General features: G+C 49.4%; 1 protein-coding gene across 2 annotated transcripts in view; it reads right to left on the bottom strand.

The window, feature by feature from the left end:
• LOC138978641 (calmodulin-binding transcription activator 2-like) overlaps positions 1 to 16,452 on the bottom strand; it is a 47,603-nt gene that overhangs the window by 19,980 nt on the left and 11,171 nt on the right. For both annotated transcript variants that reach the window (XM_070351406.1, XM_070351405.1), the window contains exons 6-13: positions 10,927 to 10,973; positions 7,779 to 9,569; positions 7,288 to 7,414; positions 5,751 to 5,903; positions 3,416 to 3,510; positions 2,674 to 2,849; positions 1,260 to 1,335; positions 162 to 359 (exon numbers count right to left, since the gene is read on the bottom strand). In XM_070351406.1, the coding sequence (XP_070207507.1) occupies positions 162 to 359; positions 1,260 to 1,335; positions 2,674 to 2,849; positions 3,416 to 3,510; positions 5,751 to 5,903; positions 7,288 to 7,414; positions 7,779 to 9,569; positions 10,927 to 10,973 (2,663 nt within the window). The remainder of the gene's footprint in view (positions 1 to 161; positions 360 to 1,259; positions 1,336 to 2,673; positions 2,850 to 3,415; positions 3,511 to 5,750; positions 5,904 to 7,287; positions 7,415 to 7,778; positions 9,570 to 10,926; positions 10,974 to 16,452) is intronic.

The following is a 16,452-nucleotide window of genomic DNA, read 5'->3' as shown; positions in this document are numbered from 1 at the left end:
CAGTTCAAGCTGACATCTATGTTGCAGCGGTTCATCGACTCACACCCATGTACACATACACACCCACACTCTCCCCTCCCCCCCCCACACACACATACAACCACACACACACACACACACACACAAACAAACCACCAATGCCAACAACAAAATTGACGCACCTTGGCAGGAGCAGGGGCAGGTGTTTTGAAGTGAGCTTGTTCCAGCTGTTCCACCTGCCCAGCCAGGTTGTGATGCCCCCTGTGTCGCGCCAAGGCCAGCGGCAGCTGACCGTCCTTGTTACACACGCCCAGAGCGCCCGCATTCCAGTGGTACAAGGTCAGCGCTGCGTCGATGCAACCCTTCGCACACGCCCACATCTGAACAAGAAGAAAGGCAAATGTTGTATATTCTTCTTCTTCTGCGTTCGTGGGGTAAAACTCCAACGTACACTCATGTTTTGGCACAAGTGGGTTTTTACGTGTATGACCTTTTTTACCCCGCCTTTTAGACAGCCATACGCCGCTTTCGGAGGAAAATGCTTTATATGACTCCCCTTCATTATGTCCCATTACACTCACTACATTACAGTGCACACGCCCACATCTAATCAGCAAGAAAAGCAAATGCTTTATATGACTCCTCTTCGTCAGGTCCCATTTCTTAATTAGCACACGCCAACATCTGAAGCAAAAAAGGCAAAAGAGGCAATTGAACATCTTTGTTGCCACACTAAACAGAGCAAATCGTATCGCAAGAAACATCAATATCTAAGTCACGTTCTGTTATTTCTTCCACAACAAGACTTTGCATGACCCTGAAAGTGAAATCCACCAAGAGGAAGTTGAATATTGCCATATTGACCTGTGGCGGGGAAATAGCTCAGTCGGTAGCAACGCTGGCTTCAAAGCGAGTTGTCACTATCGGCGTGGGTTCAATCCCCATGTTTGGCGAGGGATTTATTTCCCAGAGTCAACTTTGTTCAGATCCTCCTCAGTGTCCCAACACCCCCGTGTGCATGCATGCGCATGATAAAGATCCCAAGTTCACAGCGAAAGTCTCAGTGCTTGGAAACATGAATACACGCATGCAGACAAACAAAAAAAAAAAAGGGTAGCGCCGTATAGGCTACTGTATGGCAGCTCGCTTTCACAAGGGAGAAAGCAGCCCGAATTTGCATCAGGGTAACCTCACAGGACTATATGAATCTTATCCTTATCCCTCTAGGAACAAAACTGTTGAAATAAAGCTGGTGAGCAATGACTGAAGCCAGCACTGACCAGCGGTGTGCACGCCTGGTTGTCAACACTGTGAGCGTCCACCTCATACTCCAAAGCCGGGCTGGAATTGCAACTCCTGCAACAAAATTTGCAACGGTTTTACATATTGATTTTTTTTTGGGGGGGGGGGGGGGGGGGGGGGGGGGGGGGGTGTCTGTTTTGTAGGTTCCATTGTACAGACATTGCAAAATGGATCTGTTTGCGGAATATGCCTGATGTAAAATCAATCTGTTAGCTGAATACGGTAGGGGTATGGATGGCCTTTTCAGTCTTATAACGAGTAGTACAATAAACAGCCTCATCACAAAGATCTGCACTCAAACGCATCTGCCTATTTTTTTTATGACAGGTAGAAATGCAAAATTAGTGATTAGACTTTACGCTCTACAGTTTTTACCGTTATATAATTATATAATTTTTGGAAGTAAAATGCAAGAATTTTGCCTGTTAAATATACATTTCACCCTGATTTCAGTCAGCTCCAGATGAGCAACTAGAAATAGAAATACATGTTGTATGCATTTAGAGAGCTTCCTTCCCTTTGTTGGTCAGATCTCTAAACAGCGCTCTGCCTTATTTGTATAACTCATTCGCTGCGCATCGGACTTGGAAGTCCGACACCTGTGTTTAGCGTTGGCTGCGTGCCGGCACTTGAGATCCGACGGATATCACGAATTTTTTACGGTGTAAACGGTCCTGCTGACCAAGGGAAACAACCCCTGCAATGAACTTCTATCTGTCTACAGTGGAACCATTCACTGTAAACAGTTCCTTCCCTTCAATTGTTGGGATTAATTTAATTTTGTTGGCGGTGTGCGACCCACGTGTTTTGACTTTTCAAAGATGGCGGATCGTTCTGCTGAGACGTAGTAACTTGAAAAGAGTGCTAGAACTTGTTATTCAGTACGGTTCTGATCTTGACCTTAGCGATGATGATAGTGGAGATGATATTTTAGATTCTGGTGACGAGTTTGTGCCAATGGACGATCATTTGGGTGATGATTCGGGCAATGAAAGTGTCGATCATGACATTGTGTATGATGAACCCATGACCTAACAAGTTTTTTTGTTTTGCTTCAAATTGGATATTTTGCCTGGATATGAAGACAACAAAAGGTATGTACTTTCAAATGTTTCATATATTTTCTAAAAGAGCAAGTTCCAAACTTTGCAAAACATAAAGGTATGTAAAGTTATTTTGTGTTGTTGATTTTTAATAATTTTTTCAAAATGGCTCTAAATCGCACGCTGGCAGGGAACACAGGGGAAATTTAGACGCGCTTTGAATGAGTTAAGATTCCCACTTCAAATCAGTTTACTTCTCACCGTGGTTTTAGAGCGCTTACTTCCCTTTGTTAGTCAGATCTCTAAACAGCGCTCTGCCTTATATTTTTTTTTTTACAGAAATACCTACCTCCATCGAATGAGGGCACTGATGAGCTTAGCGTAGCCCAGTGCAGAAGCCAGGTGAAGGAGCGTCATACCATTAGGCCCCGCCTTAGGGTACATGTTTTCCGTACTCCACTGGTGTTTCATCAGCAGTTCCACATGAGACAGAAGGCTGGCTTCTGATGATTCTACAACTAAATTCTGCAACAGGGGGAAAAAGGAGTAAGAATTAAATTCCTGAGCATACCCCTTCCTAATCCACCTCACTGCCCCATTAAAAGAGTGAAAACAAAGCAAAACTCCACTTTTTTCACGAAGAAAATACAAACCTACACTCTGCTGCCATTGTTCTTCTTACACACAGACACAGATATACCGACACAGTGACACAGACACCTACATACACACACACATACGCACCCACTTGTACATACATGGACACACACACACACACGTTCACACACACACACAAGCACACACACACACATGTACACACACACACACACACAAGCACACACACACATGTACACACACACACACCCACCCACCCACACACACCCACACCCACACAGCCTATGCTGCTGAAAATGACACACACTATTTCAAAAACAACCAAAATCTAAACAACAAGATCACGTTGGTGAGAAAAAAAGTTGAAAAACAAAAAGAATCGGTACTCACCAACACAAGGACAGTACAGACGAAGACAGTACATCAAAACACAAAGGGGAGAGACAACAGCAACAAGACAAGTGACGGCCGCATACCTGTATTGAGCAACAAGAGGAGGATTTTTCCCCTGAGATAAAGCGTCGTTCCAGTTCCCCTAACCGGTCCAGCAGCAGCTGCTTCAGCTGAGCACCTGTAACATGGAATAACATCATGTTTCTCTCATCTCAAAATTTCACATTTCATTTTTACCCAAACCTACAATATTGACGATGAAGATCCCTCATGCACATTTGGTTTTTGGCTCACGAAGTGTAGCCTATGCGATGCTAACTTTTGTCTGTCTGTGCGTGCGTGCGTATGTATGTATGTATGTATGTACTAGAGGAATACCCGGCTTCGCCGGGGTGAATCGCGAGACAGAGACAGACAGCGTGGCGGTTCATCACAATCACCTCTGCAGGCGAAGTCCTGTCAAACGGGATTGAGAATTTTAGAGCTTATTTCTTAGCCCTATAATTATTATCTGTTGTGGCTTCTCAAATGCCTGAACATACAGACAGATAAATAAATGATAAGACAGACAAAAGCCGCTAGACCCCATCACAAACAGAACTCTACAATCCACAGGTTTTTGCCCACACACACACACACAAACACACACACAGAGAAGCCGTATATATATATGTATATCTATATCTATAAATATATAGAGATAGGTGAGAGTGTATTTTTCGCGTGGCTATAAATTGATTCGACCTTTTCACTTTGACAGTAAGAACAACTTACGGGTGCAAGGGAAGCGTTGTGGACAGCGCAGTGGACAGCGCAGTGACATTCTAAAAATAGTAATAGTAAGTTACAAACGGGAAAGCCACACGAAGGAAGGGAGATAAACGCCAAACACTGGAGAAGATAAGGAAGAGTTACTTATAATGGTGAAATGAACACAAAAACCCAAATCAGTTCAGCGCTGCGCGCTGAGAGCATGTGTTGAAATATCTCATCGATGATATTGTGTCCGGGGTGTAGCTGAATACGGTGTCCAAATTTGAAAAAGATCCACCGAGAACTTTGGCGTTGTGATGTGGTGTAGCGGCTATGGTGTGTCGGTATGGGGGCCCGGGTAGCTGAGGTGGAACCAAAATAGCTGAGGTGGAACCAAAATCGGTTCAGCGCTGCGCGCTGAGAGCACGTGTTGAAATATCTCATCGATGAGGTTGTGTCCGGGGTCTCTCTGAATAAGCCGACCAAATTTGAAGCAGATCCATCGAGAACTTTGGCCGTGCATCGCGCACAGACAGACACACACACAGACACACAGACACTAGTCGTATATATATATAGATGTATGTATGTCTGTGGTAGAAACTTTAACATTTGAAGACGTTATATTACATTGACGTCACATTATGACGTACGAGGGTTAGACGTCACGCGATGGAATTACTGAAAGTCTCGGTGATTGTTATTTTGAGCGGGCCGAGACTATTTGGCAGTCGTGTCCATGTAAGTAGGCTACATGCAGACAGATCTAGTGTCTCGCTTTCTTGCACAGTTTCACCTATGCTCTTTCTGTGTGTGTGTGTGTGTGTGTGTGTGTGTGTGTGTGTGTGTGTGTGTGTGTGTGTGTGTGTGTGTGTGTGTGTGTGTGTGCGTGTGCGTGTGTGTGTGTGTGTGTGTGGGTGTGTATGTGTGACGGAGTGATTGAGTTTGTGTTACTGTTTGTCTATTTCTTACGTGAGCCTTGAAGGCTTCGCCTCTTGTTATTTTGAAAATGCGGAAAACTACTTGTTTCAATGTTCACAGTGCTGTCTGTCATGAAACGATAGCCTGTCAACACTTTCTGGTTCTCATTTTCTTACCTTAGATGACCTCTTAACAGACAACCCGTCCCGGCCTTGATTCAAACTTGTGACCCTAGGACCACAAGTCCAGTGCTCTACCAACTGAGCTATCCGGCCCCACCCATGACCAAAATATACCCATCGTGACAAGGCAAAAGGGACACTCTGGATGGGCCCCAAGAGTACCCTTTCATGGCAGGCACCACTGTACACCCATTTGAAGACTCAATAGATGAATTCTGAAAATAACACTGCCGTGTTTGTCTGTGTTTTGGGAGAGTGACCTTTTCTTGCAAAACCTCCGCTAAACATTGGAGGGGTTAATCAGTAGTGGGGGGGGGGGGGGGGTGTGGGTGTGTGTGTGTGTGTGTGTGTGTGTGTGTGTGTGTGTGTGTGTGTGTGTGTGTGTGTGTGTGTGTGTGTGTGTGTGTGTGTGTGTGTGTGTGTGCGTGTGTGAAACACAAGGACGGGAGCACATGTATCCGACACTCTTGTCGCTAGTGATTGGCCCCTCCAAACCTGAAAATCGTCTATTGGAGAGGCCAAATTTTCTCCAATTATCTGGAACAAGGGTCAGGGTACTCACCGTTAGTGTCGAACCAGTCTAGCTGTACTGCCACAGGAGGGTCGGGGTTTGACCGACAGACTTTGTCGTGGTCACGAAATTCAAAGACATGACTGTTGGAGATGATGACCCCATCCTGTGCCACCTGAAGGGTCACAAGCCCCGCCTTGTGCTCTGCACAAAACATCCAAAGTTGAGGTTTTTCAATAAAGTGGAACTGGAACCCCCCTTTTAAGACACCCCCCCCCCCCCTCCAATTTCAGACTTACTCCCTTTTAAGACCTTGTCTTTTCACATTTTTTTCTTCAAATGCCCAGTAAATTTCCCCCATTTTAAGACTCCCTCCTTTTTAAGACCTGATCTTCTCAGATTTTTGGAGGTCTTAAAAGGGGGGTATAGTAGCAACAGACCTTGTGTCATGAAAGTCATTCAAGTCCATGAAAGGCTAAGATTCTATACCAAGGCTTGTGGGACCAGGAAAAACCTTCCAACATTTCCATCCCTAAAACCCCTGTCACACTAGGGCTGCATCCTCACGGTGTTCCCACGGCGTCCAAGAAAAATGAATATATGAAGGTGCGCGCAGTAGGGTCTCTTATAGCGCCGGAGCAACGCGGTGGCATCTCCATTTGACGTGGTGGGGTCGCCAAGAACGCCATGCAACGGCGCGCACTTCGAGCATGCACAAAGTACGTGCCGTCGCTCGGCGTTCTGATATGCGCGTGGTAGGAACGCGGTAGGGTCGCCATAGCAGCGCAGTAGGGTCTCCTACAGCGCCACAAGAGCTCTGTTGGCGTGCAGTACGGACGCAGTGGTAGTCGGCAGTGCTTGCACGGAGACCTCACGGAGATGTCATTGCGCTTCTACCGCGTCCATCAGCGTTGGCAGGGCGTTTCACGGAGACCTCACGGAGACGTCACGGAGTCCCTGGGGATGTCACTGCGCTTCTACCGCGTCCATCAGCGTTGGCAGGGCATCTGCAGGAAGTTGCCAGTGCGTTGTGAGCCAACCCCATAACGCAGAGTACACCCCCCTGTCGTATACATGCACTTCCGCTTAATTGACACGCCGTGGCCGCGCATTGACAACTCCTAGCACGCCGTGAGCATTCCGTGAGAGCGCAGTCAATCGCAGAATTTTCCTGCGATCCCACGGCTCTCTGAGAAATTTACCATGCCGCGCCAAATCCGTGAGGACGCAGCCCTAGTGTGACAGGGGTTTAACAGAGCTGCCTTACATAACCTATTACCATAACCGGTCAAGGCAGTCTGCATGCATAGAATTTTAAACAACCCAAATGTAGAACATAACCATCACAAATAATTGAATAATTGAATAAAGTTTCATTCAATCTCTAACTAAATAGATTTTCATTCTATCAACCCCCCCCCCCCCCCCCCCCAAAACAAAACCACACCCCTTCCCTTCACCACCTCTCCGCACACAAAATAATAACTTCAAGACAAACCTTTTCTGTTTTTTGAGGTAAAACAAGAGATTTGGAATTTGAAGAAAATATCTATATACCTCTACAAGGTGAAGGATTAGAATGAGTTACCTGGTGTGAAACAGCGCAGAACACCTGGCTGAAGAAGTGTGGCTGCCACATGTTTTCCATCAAACACACAGGTATACACAGCTGACATGGAACACCATGGGCCTGCCACAAGAATCTTGATGTTGCCCTGCACACATCATCCCATGCTTTGTCTAGAGACCTGGCAGAGAAATGTCTTTGGGCTCCAATTGATTACATATGATTAAATGGACTATCCGGCTCCTGTATTAAAATGTTGTTGCAGGCTATTTGTACAAATTGTAGTAGTACTAGTAGTAGTTTTGGGACTGGCGATATCGCCTAGGCCTCGCAGCCCATTAGTTATCCCATTCTGGGGTTGCATTGCTGGCGTATTTCATCAGGCTAATATTGCCATTGTTGTGAACAGCTTTAATCGTTCTGCAAATCTCTTGTGAGCAGGAATGGAACTTGACCACTGCAACACAACAAAATGTGACAAAATCAGCAACTACAAATATCGATGCTCTTACCTCAGTGTAGGCCCATTCAGGGGAGAAATCACAGATAGCGGAACACGAGGTGACGGTACAGCTTGCATTGCTGTGGTTGGTTTTGGCGCCAGACTGAGCTTGAGGGTGCAGGTAGCCGCCCATGTCCATGACCTTGACCTCTCCGCTCAGCTGCTGAGCGATGACGTCCTGCGGGTGGTGGTCTGTGAGGGTGGAGGAGAGGGCGCCCTCCCACACGCCCCCTGAAGGGAAGGCGTGTTTGTGGCCGGTGTGTGGGAGCCGGTGAGACAGTTGAGCATTGGAAGTGGTGGTGGTGGAGTGGTTCAAGTAGCTGCCAGACAGCACGTCGGACACCAGCTGATGACTCACGCCGGACGGGACCCCGCAGTGGCTGCTGCCGTGGCAACCGTGGGGGTCCCCGCCGGACATCAGTGGAGAGGACGTGGCCAGGGGGTGGTGAGAGGAGGAGGCTCCCAGGGGAGAGGGGGGTGAGGGAGGGAGGTGAGGCGGGGACAGAGAGGTGGCGGCCGCCAGGTCGGCGGCACAGTCCTCCAGATCCTGCAGGTCGAGGAAGAGGTCCAGGTTGAGATCGGTGCTGGGGAGAGAGGAAAAGCTGCCGTCCAGTGTATCACAGTTGTCGCCCGAATCGGCCAGTCCCCCCACCTCCACACAGCCCACGCCGCTAATGCCATGATGGTCAGCACAACCAGCTGCCTGATCACAACCACCGCCGGCACAATCACCGCCGCCAACACTGCACTGAGTCAAGGGGTTTGCTGCAAACAAAGGAATGTCTTTCGAAGGTCCAGGGAGGTGGTGGTGGGGGTGGTGGTGGTGGGAGGGCGAGGGAGTGTGAGCAACCTGAGAAACAGAACTGAAATGGCCGACGTTCGGGGACGAGGCGAAAGCCACCACACTGCCCAACCCTTGCGCCTCCTTGACCACCAGACCCGACGGACACAAGGTGACCACGCCGGAGCTGTGCAAGTTGGGCTGGGATGCCGCCGCCTGACTCACGTTGACCGATGCAGTGCTCATTCCCAGAGAACTGCTGTGATCTCCAGCTTTGAAGATCCCTGAGTCCACCAGGGAAGGGAATGACTGGGATAAACTCTGGTGGGCCGACACCACCGGTACGGAGCCGGACTGCAGGAGGGCCACCCCCTGAAACTGGTCTGGACCTGCCAAGCCAGTCAGAAGGTTGACCGAGGCTGGAATCACTGTGTGGGCAGTGGCATTGTTGTTGGAGGTGTTTGGCAGGTGCGCTAGCTGAGATTCCACCGACACCGGTACCGACTGGAGAGGAGAAGGGGAGGAGAGGTGAACGTGGGAGAAAGTGGCGAGGGTGAGCTGAGACAGGGAAGTGGACACCGTTGTCGTCGGCACAGCGATGTGCTGACCGTGATGCAAGCCTGACGAAGCCGACTGGAGGTGAAGGTCGCTGCGCTGCTGCTCACCCATACTCCCCATTGCCCCGGAAGTTGCTGTGGCAGACGGCAGATTGTGTTGAAGCTGGTGATGCTGGTGGGGGTGGGCGGTGACGTGCAGGTGAGCCATCGTGGACATGCACTGACCGCCCGCCTGCTGGAGACGCACCATTTCCTGTTTGACCACAGGGCGGGAGGAGGGGTGGGGGGAGGTCAGGGCGCTGGTGAGACCAGCCATGTTGCCGCGGGAGATGAGAGAAGAGGCGGCGGCCACGGCAGTGGCGCGGCAAGGGTGCTGGTGACCAGTGTCCACGCTCAGCGGCTTGGCTCCTTCCTCTTGAGAGCTGACCAGCAGCTGGAAGATGGCTTCCAGCGTCTCCTCCACCTGAAAACACACACATACATCAGTGCTGTCATTACCATGATATTCTTTCCTGTGTAAGTCTTTGAGCTACAATTCTTGTACTTTTGTCTTTTTATTGATTTTTCATATATTTTATTTCTTGTCCTTTTTACTACATGTATCTTTTGTGCATACTGTGCCAGTGATCTTTGGAATATTACATCAATTCAAGATAACCAAACACAACACACAAAAAGCTATCCTTGTGTCAGTGACCAAGAGTTCTCACGAAGAACAGCTCTGGTGAACATGATTCACAACCTGGAGGCAGCCCACAAGCATGATGAATGACATTGACAGCTATCCTCCTGTAATGAATCGCGGTTATGGTGTTTATAGTTGAAGGGATATAACTAGTGCTTTTTGTAATACAAAGAGTTTGTCAGGAGTTGTTTAACTTTGAGAGTGGAAACTTTTAACAGTTCAGTAAAATTCCATGGTTAGTCACGGCCGGGTCAAACTGGGTTCGCAGCACGTGAATTTACAACTGTGCGAGTTGTTCACGTTATAATCGCAACCGCCTGATTTTGTGAGTTGTGATTGTAAACTGCCTGACAATTGAAAGTCATTCGACCTGGGCTCTCGGATGAGAAAACCTGCTCTTGCTTTTGATGTCAACTTTGGAAGAAAACATTTGATCTTGATGTCAACCTTGGAACCGGGAAACATTGCCGGGATGACTTGGACTTTTGTATGGGTGCCGCCATATTGGAAGATGAGGCCGCCCCAGTCTGACTTGTGCGGGGTGATGCCAGTGTGGCGAGGGTGCGATGGAGGCCGTAAGGTTGAAGGTTAGCTACATCGTCACCTCTACATAACGTAAAAGTTATGTTTTGTTTATTTGCTTTCTTGTCCTTGTAAATATGTTATGACGTTGACAATGAATGAGTGAGTTTCACAAGATCGTGGACAATGAATGAATGAGTTTCAAAAGGTCATGAATTGATTATTGTAAGCAAGAAAATATTTGAGAATTTGAAGAATGAGTTGATAATTGCTATTTCAGAAACAAACCAATTTGTATGTTCTAATTAAACCATTGGCTATAGTTTGGAAAGAATGAGTTGGTGAAAGACTATAAATTCTTCTAATCTTCTCTCTGCTTTCCTAAACTTCTGAGCGGGAGTCAGATGATTGACTGTGTGTGTGTGCACCTATAAAGAATCTGGAAGGAGATTAATAAGGATAAATACGGATCTTCTTTATTTCAAATCTCTTACACCTCCTCATTTTCCCGTCTCACAACCAATTAGGTTTCATTCATCGCAATCACAACATTCATCGCAATCACAACATTCATCGCAATCACAATTGATACCACAGGCGCTGCACAACTCACCTTTTGGTCTTGGTCAGGATTCATCTCTCCCTGTCGATCAGAGGCCACTGGAAAAAACAAAGGAAGAAAGTTCAGCATAATTTCTGTTGCAATGATTCATTGTTTTAACTGTGACTGTCCGTGTGATTTTTCTTTAGTACATACAGTCACCTGCACTGCTCTTATACCAGCTCAAACTTCACTCAGCAACAAAATAGCAGAGGTTCCCATTGCTCAGCCTGTGGCTGAAACCAAAAGTTAGGGCGTAAAAATACCGCAAGGCGCTCCTAGTCGATAAGATCAGCTGAATCGTAACTGTTCAACTTTATATATAAGTCTACAGTTGTATATGAGTAGTAGGGGTGATGTCATTCCTGGACTTAATCCTAACACCTAATGTTTTTATTCCACTGTGTGGATTATTTTTATTCAAATGTGTCATCTAAAAACATTCAAACTGTTTCATTTTATTTCAAATTTTAGAAATAAATTTTCATTTAATTAATACTTACCCAACTCACAAATAGCAATTAACTCTAGTTCAGTGCTGGTAACGCTGTACGCGTCCCCTTGGTAACAAGGAAGGCGCCTCTAAAAAAAGAGTGACAGAGACCCGTAAGGGTGTCAAAGCCAGCCCGGAAACGAGGCCCCTTCCGTATGCGTGCGCATAAGCCGCCAACTTATCATTCGAAACGAAGCCCAACTCACTCTTTTTTAGACCCCAGTACCAACCACAGCGGGGAGGTGGGAGGGAATAAACGTTGTGAGTTGGGTAAGTATTAATTAAATTAAAAATTTTAGTAATAAATTTTCATTTGATTAATATACTTACCCAACTCACATATAGCAATTAACCCATAGTTCAGTGCTGATACCGCTGTACGCGTCCCCTTAGCAACAAGGAAGACGCCTCTAAAAAAGAGTGACCGAGACCCGTAAGGGTATCCAGGCCAGCCCGTAAGGGAGGCTGCCTTCCATATGCGCGCGCATATGCCGCCATCTTGTCATTCTACACGAAGCCCAACTCACTACTTTTTTAGACCCCCATACCCCCCACAGCGGGGAGGCGGGAGGGAATAAACGATGTGAGTTGGGTAAGTATATTAATCAAATGAAAATTTATTACTAAAATTTTTAATTAAATTACATATCTTACCCAACTCACATATAGCAGATTGCTACTATAGGAGGAGGGTACTTACCAACTTAAGACCGCAGGACCTGCCCTGCAGCCACGAGAGCCGGCAAAGCCGCACTGCCATCTTGCCGCCTTGCAGCAATGTCTCTCAAATAAAAATTGATGAACACGTCCTCAGATTTCCAATAAGCCGCCGCCAGGACCTCTGATAGGCGCCCTGAGCGAAGCACGGCCACAGAAGACGCCCAAGCCCTCGCTTCGTGCGTCCTGGCTGACGTAAGAGGAAGCACCGCCCTGACCTCGCCAGACTGGCGTTGCCACCATCCATACGCTTGCTTAATGGTCAGTGAAACCCATTTAGTCAAGGTGACCTTCGAGATATCCTTCGCTCGCACAGTGTTGAGGGATATAAACAATAATTTCTGAGTTTCCGAGCGAATCGGCGAAGACCTAGACAGGTAGCTGCTTAACGCCCTGACAGGACAATTTGACAGATCGGGGTCTCCAGGAGCGAGTATATCGCTCAAGGGTGGAATACGAATGCAAGGCGAAGCCTGACCGGGCTTTTGATTTTTAGCGAGAAAATTAGACGTAAATCTCAAAGAGTAGGAGCCATCCCTCTCCAGGGAAATATCTTTAGCGAGACCAGAAAGTGCGTGCACCTCGCTACCCCTCCTAGCCGTGGCCAGCAAGACCAAAAACAGAGTTTTTCTCGTCAAATTAGGTAAACTAGCCAACCGGAGAGGCTCAAAGTCCTCCGATGCAAGGAAACGGAGAACCACAAACAGATCCCAGGCAGGGAGCTGTGATCTTGAGAGAGCTGCGTCAAGGGCAGCTCCCTTAAGCACGCTTGAAATGACGCCGTCAAGATTGATCTTGCGACCGAGCTGTCTAAGAGTGGAAGAAATCGCAGACCTTCTAACTCGCAGTGAAGAAGGAGAGACCCCCCTACTAGCCAACCAAGAGAGGTGGTTGGCTACCTCCATGGACCTTGGGGAAAGATGTTGAACCTTATTCTCAGAGCACCACTTGGCCCATGCAGCCCAATGAGAAGAGTAAACGGAGCTAGTTGAGTCTCTGTGTGCTTTCTGTACCAGTTTCAAAGTTGTGGCCGAGGCCCCGGCACGACGCAGAGCGATTCTGACAGAATCCAGCCGTGAAGCTGCAACGCTTGCGGATTCTCGTGCGGGACCCCTGACCTGGGCTGTAACAGGTCGCCCCTTCGAACGCCTAGAGGAATGGGTGGGCGCACTGCCAGCCGCAGAAGGTCCGGATACCAGTGCTGGCTGGGCCAAAGAGGAGCAACCAGCACCAGCGCTGGCTTTTCCAGATCCACTTTTCTTACTACCTTCCCTAGCAGGCAAAACGGAGGAAAAGCATACGCCTGCAGATTTGACCAATCCAAATCCAACGCGTTCACCGCCCACGCCAGAGGGTCCGGGAACGGTGAGACGAAAAGGGGAAGCCTGGTGGAGAATCTCGTTGCAAACAGATCTATGCAAGGCTTGTCTACTTGAACCCAAAGGCGGTCCAACGCCTGGTGGGAGAGGGTCCATTCTGAGTGCAGAACCTTGTCCCCCCGACTGAGGGCATCCGCCAAAACATTGAGCGTGCCCTTCAGGTACTTGGCTGAGAGAAGTATGTTGTGCGAGCTGCACCAAACCAACAGACGGCAAGCGCTCTCCGACAGCTTCTGCGAGCGTGTGCCCCCCTGCCGATTTATGTAAGCGGCCACAGTCGTATTGTCCGTGTGGACTTGAACATGACTGCCCCCCAGAAGCGGCAGGAAAGCCTGTAAACCCAGAGACACAGCCTCCAGCTCCAGCACGTTTATGTGCTGTGGAGCTAGGGAGAGATCCCACAGACCTGAGGCTGTCTGATCGGCCAGATGAGCACCCCAGCCTGTCATGGATGCATCTGTAACAAGAATGTTCTCCGGCGCCGGAGGAACGATCGGAACACCCTGAGAGACCCAGGGGAGCAGCCAAACACTTGTAGTGTTGTTGAACCAACTCCCCAGTCCTATGCGAACATTCCAGCCCTGAGAGGCTTGGTCCCACTGCCTCCTCAAAGCCGCCTGAAACGGCCTCTTGTGGACCCTGCCTAGAGGCACAAGGGGAGCCATCGATTCCATCTGCCCCAGTAGGGAGGACAACTCCCGGGCCGTGGACACACTCTTTCCTTTCAACGAGCGAACCAAGTTCTGAAGCTTGTCCACCCTCTTTTGAGAGGGACGGACTAACCACTCCACCGTATCGAAATCCATGCCCAGGTAAGTGAAGCGTTGGGATGGTTCTAACTCTGACTTCCCTAGATTGACTGTAAAGCCCAGCTGAGCCGCCAGGTCGAGAACCCTCGCAGTCTGAGTTCTGCACATGTACTGGTCCTGATGCAGATTCAACCAATCGTCTAAATACGCCCGTAGGCGTACCCCCTCTTGTCTGACAAGGGAGCAAAGCTGGCGAACGACCAGCGTGAAGATCCAGGGGGCCAGGGAAAGCCCGAAGGGGAGTGCCCGAAATTGAAACACTTTCTCGCCCCACAGAAAGCGCAGCCATTTCCTGTCTTGAACATGCATGAGCACATGGAAATATGCGTCGGTGAGATCCACCGACGTGGCCCAATCTCCCGGACGCAGAGCTTCCCTTACAGAGAGAGGAGTCTCCATGACAAACTTGACTACCCGTAGGTATTTGTTCAGGGTGGACAGGTCCAAAACAGGCCTCCATGCCCCTGAGGCTTTGGGCACCACGAACAGCCTGCCGTAAAAGCCGAGGGACTCTCGATCTCGAACTTCCTCTATCGCACCCTTCAGGAGTAGGGAAGCCACCTCCGCATGAACGGCTGACTTGGCTTCCGGGTCCACGGGATATCTGAAAGGCGGAGGTATCCTGGACAGAGGTGCCTTCCCCTCTGCCCAGAGGAGACGGAATCCCGAACGCACTATTCCCAAAATCCACCGGCTGGACACCAGGCGTGTCCAGGCGGCCAAGGCCCTGGAGGGGCCACCCGCCGCCACCACGGCGGGGGTTACTGGGAATAGTGGCTCGGGAGACCCTCATTGGGGGTGAGGCTTGTGCCCCGACCCCCGAGAACCCCCAAAGGAGCCTCTCTTCGGGTAAGGCGCGCCTCGCCCCCTACCCCGAAAAGAGGTGGACTGATTTTGCATCTTGCCCCCCCCAGACGAAGAAGGCTGAGCCTTACTCTGGGAGGTAGGCTTGCTCTGAACCTTCTGAAAGCCGTGGTGAGCAATCCTTGCAATAGCCAGATCCCTAGCGTCCTGGGTTTCCTTCTGCAAAGCGTCCAAAGAGGAAGTACCCAGCAGCGACCCTTCCGTAAACGGGGATACCTTAAGTCTGTCAATGGTACCCCTATCTCGGATCTTTGAACCCGCCAAAAAGGCAGTTCTGCGGGAATGTACAGCATGCCCGTAAAGCCTGGCTGCCAAGCTCAATTGTTCCTGAGAGACCTTGGCAAGCGTCGCCAACAGAGTTGTCACATCCTCCTGGGAGGCGTCGTAACGGAACTCAAACGGGTCTAACGATGAAGCGATAGACCTAGACAAAGAGCGTTGGAGAGAACTAGAGACGGAACCCAACTCGAGCAGAGATCTACCCGTCTCCTCCAAAGCCTGAAGAGCAGACTCCGTGTAAGGGACTGATCTATCCCTGGCATACCCGTCCTCCCGCAGAGAAAGCAGTTCCGGAGTCACCGGTAGAACTGATCTCGGCAAAGCGAAAGAGTCAAGTAGAGCGACGGGACGAACCGACAGTTTAGAGCTCTTTGAGAGCGCAGAACAAGGAACGTGTTGACCCGCTTTAGCCAACCAGGGGCCCACCACCTCCGGCGCCTCCCCATGCTGTGACAACAGCGGAAAGGCATCGGACATAGCTCGACCTTTCGCAAAAACCTTCGACATCTCGACCGCCACAGAGGGGGACTCCCGGAATCGGAACGAACTTTTCGGTTCCTTAGCACTCCTGAAATCCCCTAAGGCAGAAGGAGGATGGACAAACTGAGATTTGTTCACCGCCACCTCCTCCTCGAGATATTTCGAAGCCACTCCAGCCGCCAGAGCCACCGCATCTGGCAGCTGCCGTGGCAAAAAGAATCCAGCACCTTCAGCCTGAGAGGCGGCACCGTCATCCAGGTAGCCTTCGTGCCCTTCCGTGCACTCCGGAGACTGGTCCCCGTACTGACTAACAGAGTCAAGTCCAGAGCCAGCCATACTACCACCAACTTCCTGCCCCCTGGGCGGAAGCAGATGCCCTTCAACCTGACTACGGCCAGGAAGAATAGGAACATCTGTTCGCTTGTCAGGGCTCTTCGCACCCACTGACACCCCGACTAAGCGGTGGATATCAGCCGATGTTTCAGAACTTTCACCTGGGATGAGACCCGAGGCTACT

This window comes from Littorina saxatilis, linkage group LG10 (genome assembly GCF_037325665.1).
Source record: "Littorina saxatilis isolate snail1 linkage group LG10, US_GU_Lsax_2.0, whole genome shotgun sequence".
NCBI lineage: Eukaryota > Metazoa > Mollusca > Gastropoda > Littorinimorpha > Littorinidae > Littorina > Littorina saxatilis.
The sequence above is the reverse complement of the archived record's forward strand: the minus strand, read 5'-3'. Positions and strand labels throughout refer to the sequence as shown.